At 39.8% G+C, this 14,593-nt stretch overlaps 1 protein-coding gene across 2 annotated transcripts in view; it reads right to left on the bottom strand.

The window, feature by feature from the left end:
• Positions 1 to 14,593, bottom strand: part of SYDE2 (synapse defective Rho GTPase homolog 2) — a 52,876-nt gene that overhangs the window by 7,631 nt on the left and 30,652 nt on the right. For both annotated transcript variants that reach the window (XM_048859773.2, XM_048859772.2), the window contains 2 exons: positions 3,413 to 3,594; positions 812 to 1,043 (listed from right to left, as the gene is read on the bottom strand). In XM_048859773.2, coding sequence (XP_048715730.2) covers positions 812 to 1,043; positions 3,413 to 3,594 — 414 coding nt within the window. The remainder of the gene's footprint in view (positions 1 to 811; positions 1,044 to 3,412; positions 3,595 to 14,593) is intronic.

The following is a 14,593-nucleotide window of genomic DNA, read 5'->3' as shown; positions in this document are numbered from 1 at the left end:
TTGCCCACCCCTGCCTTAGGAAATGAGAAGTTAGCAGCATCCTTCCACCTCTGAAGCACAGATCCGAACAGAACTATGTCCTTCACTTGCATTCTGGCAGGTTCATTAAAAAAATATCAGCGTTTCCCTTCCCTTCTACTCGAGCCTGTTCCCAAGAGCTGCTAAGCACATGAAATCCACAACAAAGTGAATGGGAGTTATGGGTGCCCTGCACCTCTCAGAGATTGGCTCATTACCTATTTTCCCAAAGCCTTCTGCTGCACAATTGTACAGCTGGAGTCTCAAATTCTGACTGGGGCTTCTAGTCACTATTGTAATACAAATAATAATTCAGCAGGTCTGTCTGTGCAAATTAAGAACCCATAAAACCAAAAGAATCTATACCTGTTCAGGCCAAAGCCAGCAAAATGACCAAACACATCAGAAACCTGAGTTAGGTCGTGTGTAGGAGCACCGCCACTAGGTGGAGTTTTTTGCCTATTTCTGTATCTTATCACAATTGCTTGAGAACCACACACAAAATACACGAAAAATCTTGTCATTTTCAGTTGGTAGATAGATCACCAAAGCACAGGATCTCTCACTGAATGACACATTTTGATAGAACAGTTCGATACAGTAGATAATAAAATTACTGTGGTCTCTTTAGTATGTTGTGACATATTAACCAATAACTGAGAAGAGCCCCAATACCATTTGTATACCCTGTAAACCACACTCTATAGTCACACAGTAAAAGATCTGGTTATATTTTAGGATCTGTTGACATTGCTTTCTCATCAGACAGAATTAATTTCATAAATTTTATTACCTGGCCATAGCTGGAGCAAATAATGAAGAACTTCTATGTGTTTTTTGAAGTCCAGGGCACTAGCAAGCTCTTCTGAATCTGTAAAGACTCTGTTATTATGATTGGAGGTCTCCTGCCTCTGGCTCAGTAAGACAGGCCCAAAACACACAGCTAAATTCTGGCATGTCATCTTATTTACTTCATGATAAGATGCCACCAATTTCAGGTGATCCAGCAGCATCTTTAGGGTTGCCTAAAATGAAAAAGTTAAGTTTCAGGTAACTAGATACAGCAAAAATACAGTCCGTTATCATGCTATGGCTCTTGCTCAACAGCGCTATTTTCAAGGGTATTTGTTACATATCTAAGGCTTTTCCATAACACAATCACTGCAGTATCTAAGCACTGAACATCAAGTTGTATTAGACTCCATTACAGTGCAGGCTGGTTGTCTTGGGCAAAAAATTTTTCTCTTACTTGACCTCTGATCTACGTGTATAGATTTTCTTACAGTGAAAAGAGGACATCAGAGAAAGGAAAGAAACTGAAGAAGCAGCAGGGACACAAGAAGTCAGTCTGGCTTGATAAAAATAAAAATTGACCTCCATCCAGTTTTCTGGCCACCCAGGTCTGCCTTAAGTGGAAATGACTTATTAGAATTACCTCTTTTTCAGCATTCAAAATGCTTAGCTTACAAGGATTCTTTTGCAAAGGGGAAGTGTCTTTCATTTAATATTAAGGACTAGATTCTGGTGCTTTTACTCATATTGTCTAGCTCCTTACCCCAGTGATAGTTCCACGAAACAAAGTGGGACTAGAAGAATACAATACGACTCAACAGGCGTTATGGATGGCCAAATCTGGCCCTACATGAATTGAGTATTCTTTAAAACTACTGGATTGTCAGCCATGGACACTCAAGTCCTTTGTACCGCACCCCTCAGTTAGAAGGGTAACTTCTAGGAATAGTTGTAATCTTGAAGAAAAGGGCTTTGTTTATGAATGTGCAACCCCATAAACAATGAGGGGTTAGTATCTGCTCAAAATGTTCAAGGCTGCTCCTTTAATCTCTCCTGAAGAACACATATCATCAGGAAGAGAGAATGGTACCTCAGGCAATACATCACATAGTCATAGGATAGGGTGGCCAAACTTACTAACCCTCCGAGCTGCATATGATAATCTTCAAAAGTTTGAGAGTTAGATGTGCCTACCGAGGCTCAGGCTTCAGCCCCGTGGGGAGGGGAATCTCAGGGCTCAAGCCCTGGCAGTCATGCCCCATGGGGCTGAAGCCCCACCACCTCACCACAGAGAAGAAGCCACAAGCTCCCCCCCCCCCGACTCCTCCAGTGTGGTAGGTGGGGGGGCTCTGTTAGCTGCACTTTAACTGTGAAAGAGCCGCCTGTGGCTCATAAGCTGCGGTTTGGGCACACCTGCCATCGGATGTGCACCTCTGAGAGCAATGGCACTGTACTGTTATGTGTTAAACAGTAAGACCAAGAAGTTAAGCAGTCGTTGAACGATCAGAGAACAGAAAAGATGTACAAACACAGAAGCAGGACCTGCTCCTTTCACCACCTCAAATGCAGTCCTCCTCGATGGAGAATGAGCATTCAATTCTGCAGCGCAGACTAGCTGCTGTCTATGGGATCATTTTATTTATTACTGAAGCATCCGTCCTGAACTCTGGGCACTTTACAACACAGAAGTGAAAAACCAGCAAACAGCTGGCAATCAAGTCAATAAAAATTTCTTAAAGGAACATTAATTCATCTTTTAAATTAAGGTAATAAAACACTTAACACAAGCACATTTGCTGGCTAAAGGTTAAACATTTACTACGTTCTACTTTGCTTAGAAGCAATTTGCTTGTCCATTTACAGTAAACACATTAAACTTAATCAAATCAGTTCGCATTCTTTAGTTTTTCTGTTAATAACCTTTAACTTTTGCTCTTGTAAAATCTATTTATGCCAACATAAATTATGTTGGCATAAATAGATGTATTAACATTATTATAACATTATTATAACATTCAATTAAACATTGAAGGTTAAAGTTTTATTGCACTATTGTTAATAATAATAATTCAGCAAGAGGGATTTACAGAGTGCCTTTCAGACTGAATCCTCCCACAGCACTCCATAATCTATATACAGGGTTCACTTTGCCCGTCAAGGATGCACTGATGCTCTTGGATGGAACACGGCAGCTCTTACGCTACAACATATGGCAGCTTATAGCCCTATCACATATGTTTAGGGGAGAGGAATGCTATTACTCAGGTAAGCATTGGCCAGGAGACCCAGGATAACAAAAAGAGCTCTGGGAATTTAATACAACTCATAGTCAGAGTTTTCACAATATTAAAAAATACCTGTATGCCATTTTTAATTCAGTTTTGTACACCGGAAGAGGTAAATCACACAAAGTACAAATTAAACCCAGCAATGCAGATCTTAAAGTTAAAGACAGCTTGAAAGTGTTATCTATCAAGTGGGTATTTGGGTTACAAATAGGAAGTATAAGAACTCAGCAACATTTATGTGTAGTCTAATAAGGGTTCCTTCCCTTTCTGCAACTGGCGATTTATTATGTTTTTAGCTGGCCAGTAGTACTCACCTTTTCAACATCTGGCAGACAATCCAGAAGGGCCACCGTATGCTCAGAGTCACTTGGGTCATTTTCACAACCGCTTGCTGTCATTTTCAAGGGATTTTTCACCATGGCATCTAACACTGCTTCATAGAGCTGCTTAGTTATCAGGGGAGAGGGCAGCTCTCTTAGATAATCCTTGAGGACACCTTCACAAGAGACACAGGAACAGATACATTTAACAAACTGAAGACTCTCACGTTGCAAAATTTCTTGGGAGTTGTAAGGCACATAACCTGCACTCCTCCCACAAGAGAATTCGCCAGGCTGTTTTCTACATCTTACATTTGCATAGGGGAAATAAGAATAGACTAAAATCATATTATTTGGGGAGCTCCCAAGGGCTTGAATTACTGGGAGTGTAATTGCCCAATGACGTTATTTCATTACTTCGTAACATTTTGGGGTTCTGGAAACTTTTTCAAATATGCTTATAGCACTATTAGTACTAGACTTACCTCAGACCCACTTCAGACCTCTCTCTTTTATATTTACTGTAGTATCTAATGACAGGTTTCAGAGTAGCAGCCATTTTAGTCTGTATTCGCAAAAAGAAAAGGAGTACTTGTGGCACCTTAGAGACTAACAAATTTATTTGAGCATAAGAAGTGAGCTGTAGCTCACGAAAGCTTATGCTCAAATAAATTTGTTAGTCTCTAAGGTGCCACAAGTCCGCCTTTTCTTTTTGTAGTATCTAAGCTCTTCACAATCTTTAAATGAATGTATCTTCAAAACATCCCTGAGAGGTAGGAAAATACTATTATCCCCATTTTACAGATGCCGAATAGATGAAGCTGCAGCATCCCAGGCTTCAGCATGGGCTGTACAACCCAGTCCAGAACCCTGGGTAATGACCCAGGTGGCTAGCTAGGTTAAATCATACATAGCCTGTGGCTGCAGTGTACACATACCCTCAGTGATTTGCCCAGGAAGTTTGTGGTAGATCAAGAATTTAACCCAGGTCTCCCAAGCCAGTCTCCATCCACTGAACTATCCTTCCTCTATTTTTGCAGTGCCAGTATACAGAGCACTTTAGAAACTGCCTGTGTTGTGCACAGTAGGTGCAGTAATGACTGCTACATGAGAGCATTTTACTTCTCCATGATAAAAATCTCTCCAGTTCTGACAGGTCACAAATGCATTCCACCAAAACTTGTCATACGCAATTCATACTAGTATTAAAGTCACACACAAGAATGAAGATTAACTGCCTTATTTCGAATCAGAACTCTCTTTCGCAGACATTTTCATAGTCCAGGACACATTAAAAATTTGAAAACACCTTAAATACACCCATTAATGACAGAACTCTAGCAGCCCCAGAATGAGAGTGATATTGTTCTCTCAATACAGGATTATTCATACAAATAATGCTTCTCATTGCTGTTCAGTGCAAGTCTACAAGTGCATCAAAATTGGGACTCTGCCCCCACTGGGTTAAGATTGCTCTCTTGCTCTTCCCCAGACCCTTTTGTTCTGCTCCACACTACTTGCTGGCTCTGCTGCATGACAGTGCAATAGAGCTTTTGTTAGGCTCTCAACAGTGCTATTTACTACACCAGCTCCTCTGCGTTGGTGGTTCTACCATCTTCTGTAAAAGACTCTGTCCTTCCAGAAGAAAAGCAGTGCAGTACTACTGTCTAGAATTATTCAGACCCAGAATACCAAAAGAGAAAATAACATAAAAGTTCTTGATTACTCGAATAACTATTCTGCATTTACATTAACTTATACTGAGGCCCACAGACAGTGTTTTAATCCAGGTGAAGGCACCAGAGGATGCCTGACATATGACAGGTGCCTGATACTCTCAAAGGAAAGATGCCTGTATGGGTGGGCACATGCATGCATGGAAACTGCATGCTATCAGTGATCTCATCCACAGTTCTCTCAAGGGTGAGTTGGAGAATGTAACTCCAGGATCCTGCCATTTATAAGAAGTAGGGAAAGAGCAGAAAAGAAGCTGACAGTAGCCTTCCCACATGTCTGCTGTCTCAGGAAAGGGAAGGGATAGCTACAGTAACTAGGAATGACCTAAATCTCTCTGCTATGCCAAAGTCTAGTGACACACGGCTTCATGTGTGCCTGGTGATTAATTTCTTTCCTATTCATCTCATTGTTTCTTACTTTGGTTTATAAAATGTGCCTGATTACCAAGTACCAATAAAGGCCATACTCTGCCTACTAACACGAATCCAAAGCAGAAAAGAGCAGCTGTTCCCTAAAACAAAAAACATCAACCCCACCCAACGTCCCACTTTCTAACCACCTGTTGCATTTACAGCTGCTGCACTAGTTAACAAGTAGATCAGTGGTCACAGAATAAAATGGATACAGCATCCATTCCCATTCATTGACATTTCCACCTATCACCTCTTTGGCAACTATATGTCCAAGCCCAAGAAGTGCAGAACTCCTGCAACTCTCACTAAACGTAAGACTGTATCAAGATTACAGACTTTTGCAGCAGTGAATGCAAGGACCTACCTCTGAAAATTTTCTTGATCCCAGAAAACACTAACTAGTAGAGAATTACTGCTACAGTTCCAACATTAAGATGCTGAAACGAGGGACATGCAGATGACCATTTATAAAGGTCATTTTGGAAAGGATTGGGGTACAAAGGGAGAAGGAAAAGGAGAAAAGAAATGTGATTCTGTGGGATGCCAACAGCCAGGAAGCATTTCACTATACCTGCTCCTCTGTGAGCCTCTCCATCTGTCTAATATAGAATCAAGGAAAAGGGCAGCGGGGGAATGGGTGCGGGGAGTTAACCTCAGCATTTGAAAATTTTTGTAAACAGGTCTAAACTCCTGGCTAATACTTCAGACTGAGTACTATTTCAACTGCTTACAGAAAAAACAAGAGCACTAATCATAGCCACTTGGAAACGACAAACATAGGCCAGACATCTAGAAGCAAAAAACACAGTATTATGAAAACAAGGAAACCTCCTAAAGATGTGTAGCTTTTTACCTCTCTCTGCCCTACCTCTTTTACTACTCTCATTTAAAAAAACTAAATTAAAAAAGGCAATCTCTGCTACAAAATGTCCAAGCACAGCGTATCATGCAAATAACCACTTTAATTAAGATGAAGCTCAGTTAAACATATTACAATCTGATATTTCATTTTAGCTAAAACTCCTTTTCATAAAATATTACCATAATTAACTTTGGTTCGTGGCAGCATCTAATACAGGGATGGACAAACTATGGCCCGCGGGCCGCATCTGGCCCGCCAGCCGTTTTAATCCGGCCCTCAAGCTCCTGTTGGGGAGTGGGGTCTCGGGCTTGCCTTGTGCCAGGCAGGGAGCAGGGTCGGGGCCGCACCACGCAGCTCCCAGAAGTAGCAGCATGCCCCCCCCTCCCTCTAGCTCCTATGCTTAGGGGCAGCCAGGGGCATCCGCTCTGCATGCTACGCCTGCCCCAAGTACCACCCCCGCAGCTCCCGTTGGCCAGGAACCACAGCCAATGGGAGCTGTAGGGGCGATGCCTGCAGACAGAGCTGGACATGCACAGAGATGCCTGCCTACACCTCCGCATAGGAGCCAGAGAAGGGACATGCCGCTTCTTCCAGGAGCCGCTTGAGATAAGGCCACCTGGAGCCTGCACCCCTGAGCCTCTCACAGCATGCTAACCCAACCCCTCGATCCCAGCCCAGAGCACCCTCCTGCACCCCAAACCCCTCATCCCAGAGCCCACACCCCCAGCTGGAGCCTGCACCCCTTCCCACACCCCAATCCCCTGTCCCAGTCCTGATCCCCCTCCTGTCCTCCGAACGCCCCGGTCCCAGCCCGGAGCACCCTCCTACACCCCAAACTCCTCATCCCCAGCCCCACCTCAGAGCCTCCCCCCCACCCCACTCTCCTGCTCCAGCCTGGAGCTTCCTTCTGCACACCAAATTCTGCATTTCTGGCTCCACTCCAGAGCCTGCACCGCCAACCAGAGCCCTAAACCCTACCGCACCCCATCCCAAATTTTGTGAGCATTCTTGGCCCGCCATACAATTTCTATTCCCAGATGTGGCCCTCAAGCCAAAAAGTTTGCCCACCCCGATCTAGAATGATAGAGCTGAAAGCAGGAAATAGAGAGGTATAATTTTAAGTATCTGCCAAACACAGGACACATCACTCCCCAAACCATGACAGAAATACCATCACTTTTGTGTTTTTTAACAAAGCAAGAGTTGTTACAAATCTCAGTGCAAAGCTTGCCCTATGAGCCAGCTGTCAAGTAAACGGTCACTAAAGATTTTGTTAAAAATTAATTTTGCATAAACACAGAGTGGAGAGATTTAATTTTTCCTCCTTAGATGGTCTTCATACGTGAAATATAACTATTACAACTATTATCAATCTTTGTTCTTATTTCTTTGAAAGAAAAGGAAAAAAGGAAAATGTACTACATTGAAATAATGTTAGGAAAGAACAGTCACAATTGTAGCAAGTCAGAAAATGGGGACCTAAGATTCCAAGAGCAACATTAACTCACCCCTATTACACAAATGTACTATTTCCTACTCCTACTTTTCTGATTACTGCAACATGGCCAAATTAACACTGCCGTTGAAAGCACAGCTGATTTGTTCTAGTTTTAGCTGTATAACTTTATCAGGGCATAAATAGTTTTTAACATTAACTCTCCTAGGTTTTTAAAGCCTATAAGTAAATAAGGAAAGAAAGTAAGGGCAGAGGAAAAAGGAAAACAAAAAAATCTGGAGCTTCTCAGTTTGAGAAGATTATAAACTTCTAGAGACAAACAGTCCACACTTGAAGCCATGTTCTGCTCCCGTTGAAACCAATGCGAATTTCAAAATTTACATCAACAAGAGCAGGCTCTTACCTACAGACATGCTAAATGGGTGTGCATTGCTCAGACGTGCATCTAAGTTTAAGTGCACACTTCCCAACTGAAAGAAATGTTATATCACGCACACTTAGTACACAGTATTCAATCCAACATATATTTAAATACAATTTTTTACCCTTCCTTTCAATCTAGTAAAGGCATGTCTTTTCAAGGATCCATCTCAAGATTCAGATTACAGTTTTTTTATTGCTGTGGCCCTCTTCAAAAAGCAAGGTTGGTTTATTATATATTATATATATGGGCGGTCAAGTGATTAAAAAAATTAATCGCGATTAATTGCACTGTTAAACAACAGAATACCATTTATTTAAATATTTTTGGATGTTTTATACATTTTCAAATATATTGATTTCAGTTACAACACAGAACACAAAACGTACAGTGCTCACTTTATATTTATTTTTATTACAAATATTTGCACTGTAAAAAACAAAAGAAATAGGATTTTTCAATTCACCTAATATAAGTACTGTAGTGCAATCTCTTTATCATGAAAGCTGAACTTACAAATGTAGAATTATGTACAAAAAAACCTGCATTCAAAAATAAAAATGTAAAACTTTAAAGCCTACAAGTCCAATCAGTCTTGCTGCTTGTTCAGCCAATTGCTCAGACAAACAAATTTGTTTACATTTACGGGAGATAATACTGCCCGCTTCTTAATTACAATGTCACCTGAAAGTGAGAACAGGCATTTGCATGGTACTGTTGTAGCTGGTGTCGCAAGGTATTTATGTGCCAGATGCGTTAAAGATTCATATGTCCCTTGATGCTTCAACCACCATTCCAAAGGACATACAACTATGCTGATGACAGGTCCTGCTCAATAACAATGCAAAGCAGTGCAGACCAACACATGTTCATTTTCATTATCTGAGTCAGATGCCACCAGCAGAAGGTTGATTTTCTTTTTTGGTGGTTTGGGTTCCGTAGTTTCCGCATCAGTGTGTTGCTCTTTTAAGACTTCTGAAAGCATGCTCCACATCTCATCCCTCTCAGATTTTGGAAGGCACTTCAGATTCTTAAACCTTGGATCGAGTACTGTAGCTATCTTTAGAAATTTCACATTGGTATCTTCTTTGCATTTTGTCAAATTTGCAGTGAAAGTGTTCTTAAAACAAACAACATGTCGGATCATCATCCGAGATGGCTATAACATTAAATATATGGCAGAACGTGGGTAAAATAGAGCCGGAGACATATAATTCTCCCCCAAGGAGTTCAGTCACAAACTTAATTAACGAGCATCATCAGCATGGAAGCATGTCCTCTGGCTGAAGCATGAAGAGGCATATGAATCTTTGGCACATCTGGCACAAATACCTTGCGACGCCAGCTACAACAGTACCATGCAAATGCCTGTTCTCACTTTCAGGTGACACTGTAATTAAGAAGTGGGCAGCATTATCTCCCGTAAATGTAAACAAACTTGTTTCTCTTAGCGATTGGCTGAACAAGAAGTAGGACTGATTGGACTTGTAGGCTCTAAAGTTTTACATTGTTTTGTTTTTGAGTGCAGTTATGGAACCAAAAAAACCCCTACATTTGTAACTTGCACTTTCATGATTAAAAAAACTGCACTATGGGACTTGTATGAGGTGAACTGAAAAATACTATTTCTTTTGTTTATAATGTTTACAGTGCAAATATTTGTAATAAAAATAAGATAAAGTGAGTACTGTACACTTTGTATTCTGTGTTGTAATTGAAATTGATATATTTGATAATGTAGAAAAACATCCACAAATATTTAATAAATTTCAATTGGTATTCTATTGTTTAACAATGCAATTAATAGCGATTAATTTCTTTAATTGCTATTAATTTTTTGAGTTAATCGCGTGAGTTATCTGCGTTCAACCGACAGCCCTAATATATATAGTTTATTGGTACACTGTGCAAAGTACTTTTCTTTCCCACTAATGCCCAAATCAGAAACAGCTGAAGAGATTTTGTGCAAATTTAACAAAAAATTTCACTTTGGGGAAAAGTCCTAGAAAGGAAATTTCAGACATCACAAAAATTAACATTTTGGACACACAGAAGGGACTACATAGTTATCTTGACTGAAGCATGTGCTACCAGGCTCCCATTATAATAGAGAACTCAGGAGATTTTTTGTTTTAATTTAGTGTAACTTAAGACCAAGGGGGCATGTAACATATAGTGAGTATTCAGAAGCAGATGATGAAGATTCACCATCATGTCTTTAGAGATCACCACACAACAGGTAACAGTCTACAGTGCATTTCAAAAATATGAATGTTCCATTGGGGAAACAAAAATACCATACATGTTTTCCTATGCCCATATTCTCTCTGAATTTTGTACTACTCTGTTAAATCATGCAGCCCAGAGTTAAGTGGATGGATTGATCACAGTACTCCCTGTTAAATGACTTACTATGGCCTTGTATTCCACATTTCCATTCCTTTCCCCTTATTTTAGAGGCCTATATTTCATGTGTGGGATATTTATGTAACAAACTTGGCAGAATTTTGTTGTACATTGTGGTTCTAGGTATTAAGCAGAAGAAGCAAGAGGCAGTAATTTTCTATAACCTTTTCTTTTGTGCTTCAGATCAAATTGTTCTTCAAAGAGGAATCCGAGATCAGAATTACTTTGCAATGGGAACTAGGAAGAGGGAAAATGTCCTAAACAAGTTGAAGTTTATAACATAGCGAGAACACTCAACCATTTATTAAAAACATCTCTGTTGAGCTCCATGTAATAGTGTCCATGGTCACGGGACCAACTTCTCCCCCTCACCTCCACCCCCCAAGATAACTTTCTTTTGCTTACTCCCTGAACAACAGAATAGTTTTGAGCCATGGAGTGCCCTTTGACCTCTCAATCCTTTTGCTGTTCCCTTTGCTAAATTAGCCCTGTAAGAGGCTGCAGTTATTTTTTTTAACCTCAAGCTTTGCTCTACTGACTACCAGCTTACTGCTGCATTCTCCTTCGCACAAACGCTCACCACACAGAACGAATTTAGACAGCAAGCAGAAACCACCATCCACTTCATTAATTTCTCATTTTCCTGACCCACTGAACTGGTAACCGTATTATGTGCTTTAACTCACAGATGTGAAGTCACATGGATGAAAATAGACATGACGCAACATCATTGCTGCTGGGCTTGTTCCTAAACCTGGCAGCCCATTTTATTTTGAGCCACGAGTGCATTTAATCGCGTGTAAGCCAGTGCCGCCTCCAGAGCATTTCTCAGCCAAGACTTAAATCATTAAATTTTCATTCTTAGGCTTTGGAGAACTCTCAAAAGAAAATATCTGCATAATGTTTTGAAACCAACAATACCCCTCAAATTTCAATATGGGCCCAAATAAAGCACTAGTCTTCAAAAGAGCAAAGATTTATGATTATTCATATTTTAGGGAACACATGATTTGGCTTATAAAAGTATTAATCATACACATCAGCCTTAGCGTTGCAAACACTACAGTAAAACATTAAGAAAACTGTTCTTCAGCAACAAAGAGATAACATAGGTGAAATATGCACTGACAGATACTTACAAATAAGGATGGAAAAGTATGCATGATGCCTCTGGTATGTCAGTAGGCATTAGAGGCTCATCAAAGACTGAACTGTTTAGATTGTAACCAGTGACAGAACTGGCTACAGTATGCGGAAGATAACCAGTTTAGCGTGCGGACACACACAGCAACCCTGCCAACTGTTAGAGAACCAGTGCTTTGTGAGTCTGCTCAGAACTGCACAGTTGAAGAGGTGCTGTAGGAAATAATTTTTAAAATGGGATTCCTTAAAATATGCTTCTTCTTTAGAAACAAAAGCAGCATACATTTTATAATGTATAAAGAAACATATCTGATTCTTGCTTAAAAACAAAGACCTCAAAACCGTATGCCTTGTACCTTATAAAAAAAAAGTCAAATGCAAAACATTGAGAAGCTGCAGTAGTTCAAAACAAGAAGTCAGGAGTACAGGAGACCCTGCACACTCAAACAGGTGTAGTGTAACAATCAAGAACAACAAAAGCATGCACCAATGAATTTTACAAAATTAAAGTGATCTTTTCTATTTAGCCACAGTATTGTGGGATTTTGCTGGAAGGACCAGACTAGTGCAGCTGCAACACCAGGGCTTTCTTTCTACACTTAGCACTATCCCAGGTCAAACATGAGCTTACATCAAAAGAAATACTTGCAGTAGTAAGTTGCACAGGTAACTGGAATGCTGTGAAATATTTAGGGTTGTCAATTTTGGTTGGACATATTCCTGGCAATTTCATCACATGACATAATCTTTAATTAAAGATTAATCTTTAATTCCTGGAGACTCTAGGACATTCCTGGAGGGTTGGCAACCCCAGAAATATTACAAGTTTTTCCTGGGTGTGGATGTGAACTGTTTCATAAGTCTCCCATGTGTCTGAATTGTTTCTGTAAATGCTGAAGGTTTAATAGTACATGAGGCTTTATATTAAGGTGCGAGATGTTATTTCCATTTTTTATTGAGCCAAAACTTGCCTTAGCAGTACATCTGTTTGGCCATTACTTAGTTACAGCTCACTATTAAGCTGTTGGTTTCTGATGTTTGACATAATTAAACTCTTGTTTCTATGAGTTAATTCACAAACCTAAGCAATAACAGTCATCTGCATTTCCAATGCTTGTTTACAATGATTAAGAGCAACACAGGACCATAACAAAGTCCTGAAAGAAGCTGGTCCTAAGAATTATCATCACTTTTTCTTGTGAATTTATTAAAAGAAGTTAAATCAAAGAATATTTTAAAGGAGCTTGATGAGTGTTCATTGTGCAACCTTTCAAAAGTAAAGAATATATATTTAAATCCAGGATCCTGCCTCTGGGAGTAGCCAGTAACTGACACTTCTGGAGAAGGCAAAAACCAACAATGAAACTAGCCAAGGTAGCTACAGGAAATAGGGTTGGTCAAATTCTATTCTGCAAAGATATTATTTAGCAAACACAGTAAAATTAATTGCATAAAATCTGCTGATAAAGTTTTTCTTCTACTCACCCATCCTTAGCAGTAAGTTACTTTTTTAAAATATGCATAAAATAGAAAGTTGACTGACAATATGCTGGAAATTAAAGTACCAAACAATTAAAGAACACAACTGTTATTTCTTTACAAGTGACAGAGGGTGTTGTGGCCCAGCAAATTTGCACCTGGCCTATCACATGCTGAGTAAATTTTCAAGCCCTGAATGTATATGAAGGAAAAACTCCATTCCAATTTCTGCAGGCCATCAATTTATACCATGAAGCCTGAAAATAGATTATTAGTATTTGTTATGTAAACTAACGTTAGTCATAAAATTATTCCACCTTTTAAAAAGCCAAAGATTCCTACTACTAAATGTTACAGGTGAAATGCACAGTGTATACCACAAAACATTTTTTGGTTTATTCCAGAAGGCTATCCAAACTAAGATTCTCTTCATAAAAATTGTCTCAATTCTCCAAACCCTTACCAGTAATCCCACTGAGTCACAGGAGTATGAACTACACAGACAGATAAGACTTTGGATAAAATGAGCCCCAAATTAATTTTCTATAAATGACCCAAAAAAGTATGCATACGATCAGATTAATGGCTAATTATTTCCCACTGCACACCTTGAATTTCTATGCACTATTCACTAATCTAGTTCCCACACAAGTCAATGGAAGTTTTGCTATTGGCTTAAATGGGAGCAGGACCTGGCTCTAACGACCCAATTCTACAAGGCCTTATGGACATGCTTAACTTTCTGTACTGTGAGTAGTCCCATTGAAGTCAATGGAATTATTTGTAAAATTAGCACAAGGACTGGGGCCTAAGCTCATAAATCAAACAAGTTTCTTTGTACTCTCCCATTTGGCTATATCCACATGCTGTCTCTTCTCTTAAGATTGTAGGATATTTGGAGCAGGGACTGTGTTTTTGTTCTGTGTTTGTACAGCATCTAGCCCAATAGGGTACTGGTCACGACTAGGTCTCCTAGGAGCTATCACAATACAAAGAATAAATAGTCTTAAAGGTTTGGCATACCACAGAGACCTCCATTCACTTCCAACCTCTATCCACAACTCATTACACTGTTTCTCTATCACTGGCACATCTCATTTTTACATGACAAAAGTTAGGATTCATCTTCTCTTTCTTGTTCAGCAAAACAAAGTGTAGCTAATGGATTGTCTGAGTGACACTCCAATGAACCATTTTAAAGCATAATTTTCTTTATTTAGATAGAGATTTCTCATGGCTATATATTAAAAACAAAAGT

The sequence above is a fragment of the Caretta caretta genome, chromosome 8 (assembly GCF_965140235.1).
Source record: "Caretta caretta isolate rCarCar2 chromosome 8, rCarCar1.hap1, whole genome shotgun sequence".
Lineage (NCBI taxonomy): Eukaryota > Metazoa > Chordata > Testudines > Cheloniidae > Caretta > Caretta caretta.
Note: the sequence above shows the minus strand (reverse complement) of the source record. Positions and strands in the feature narration are given on the sequence as shown.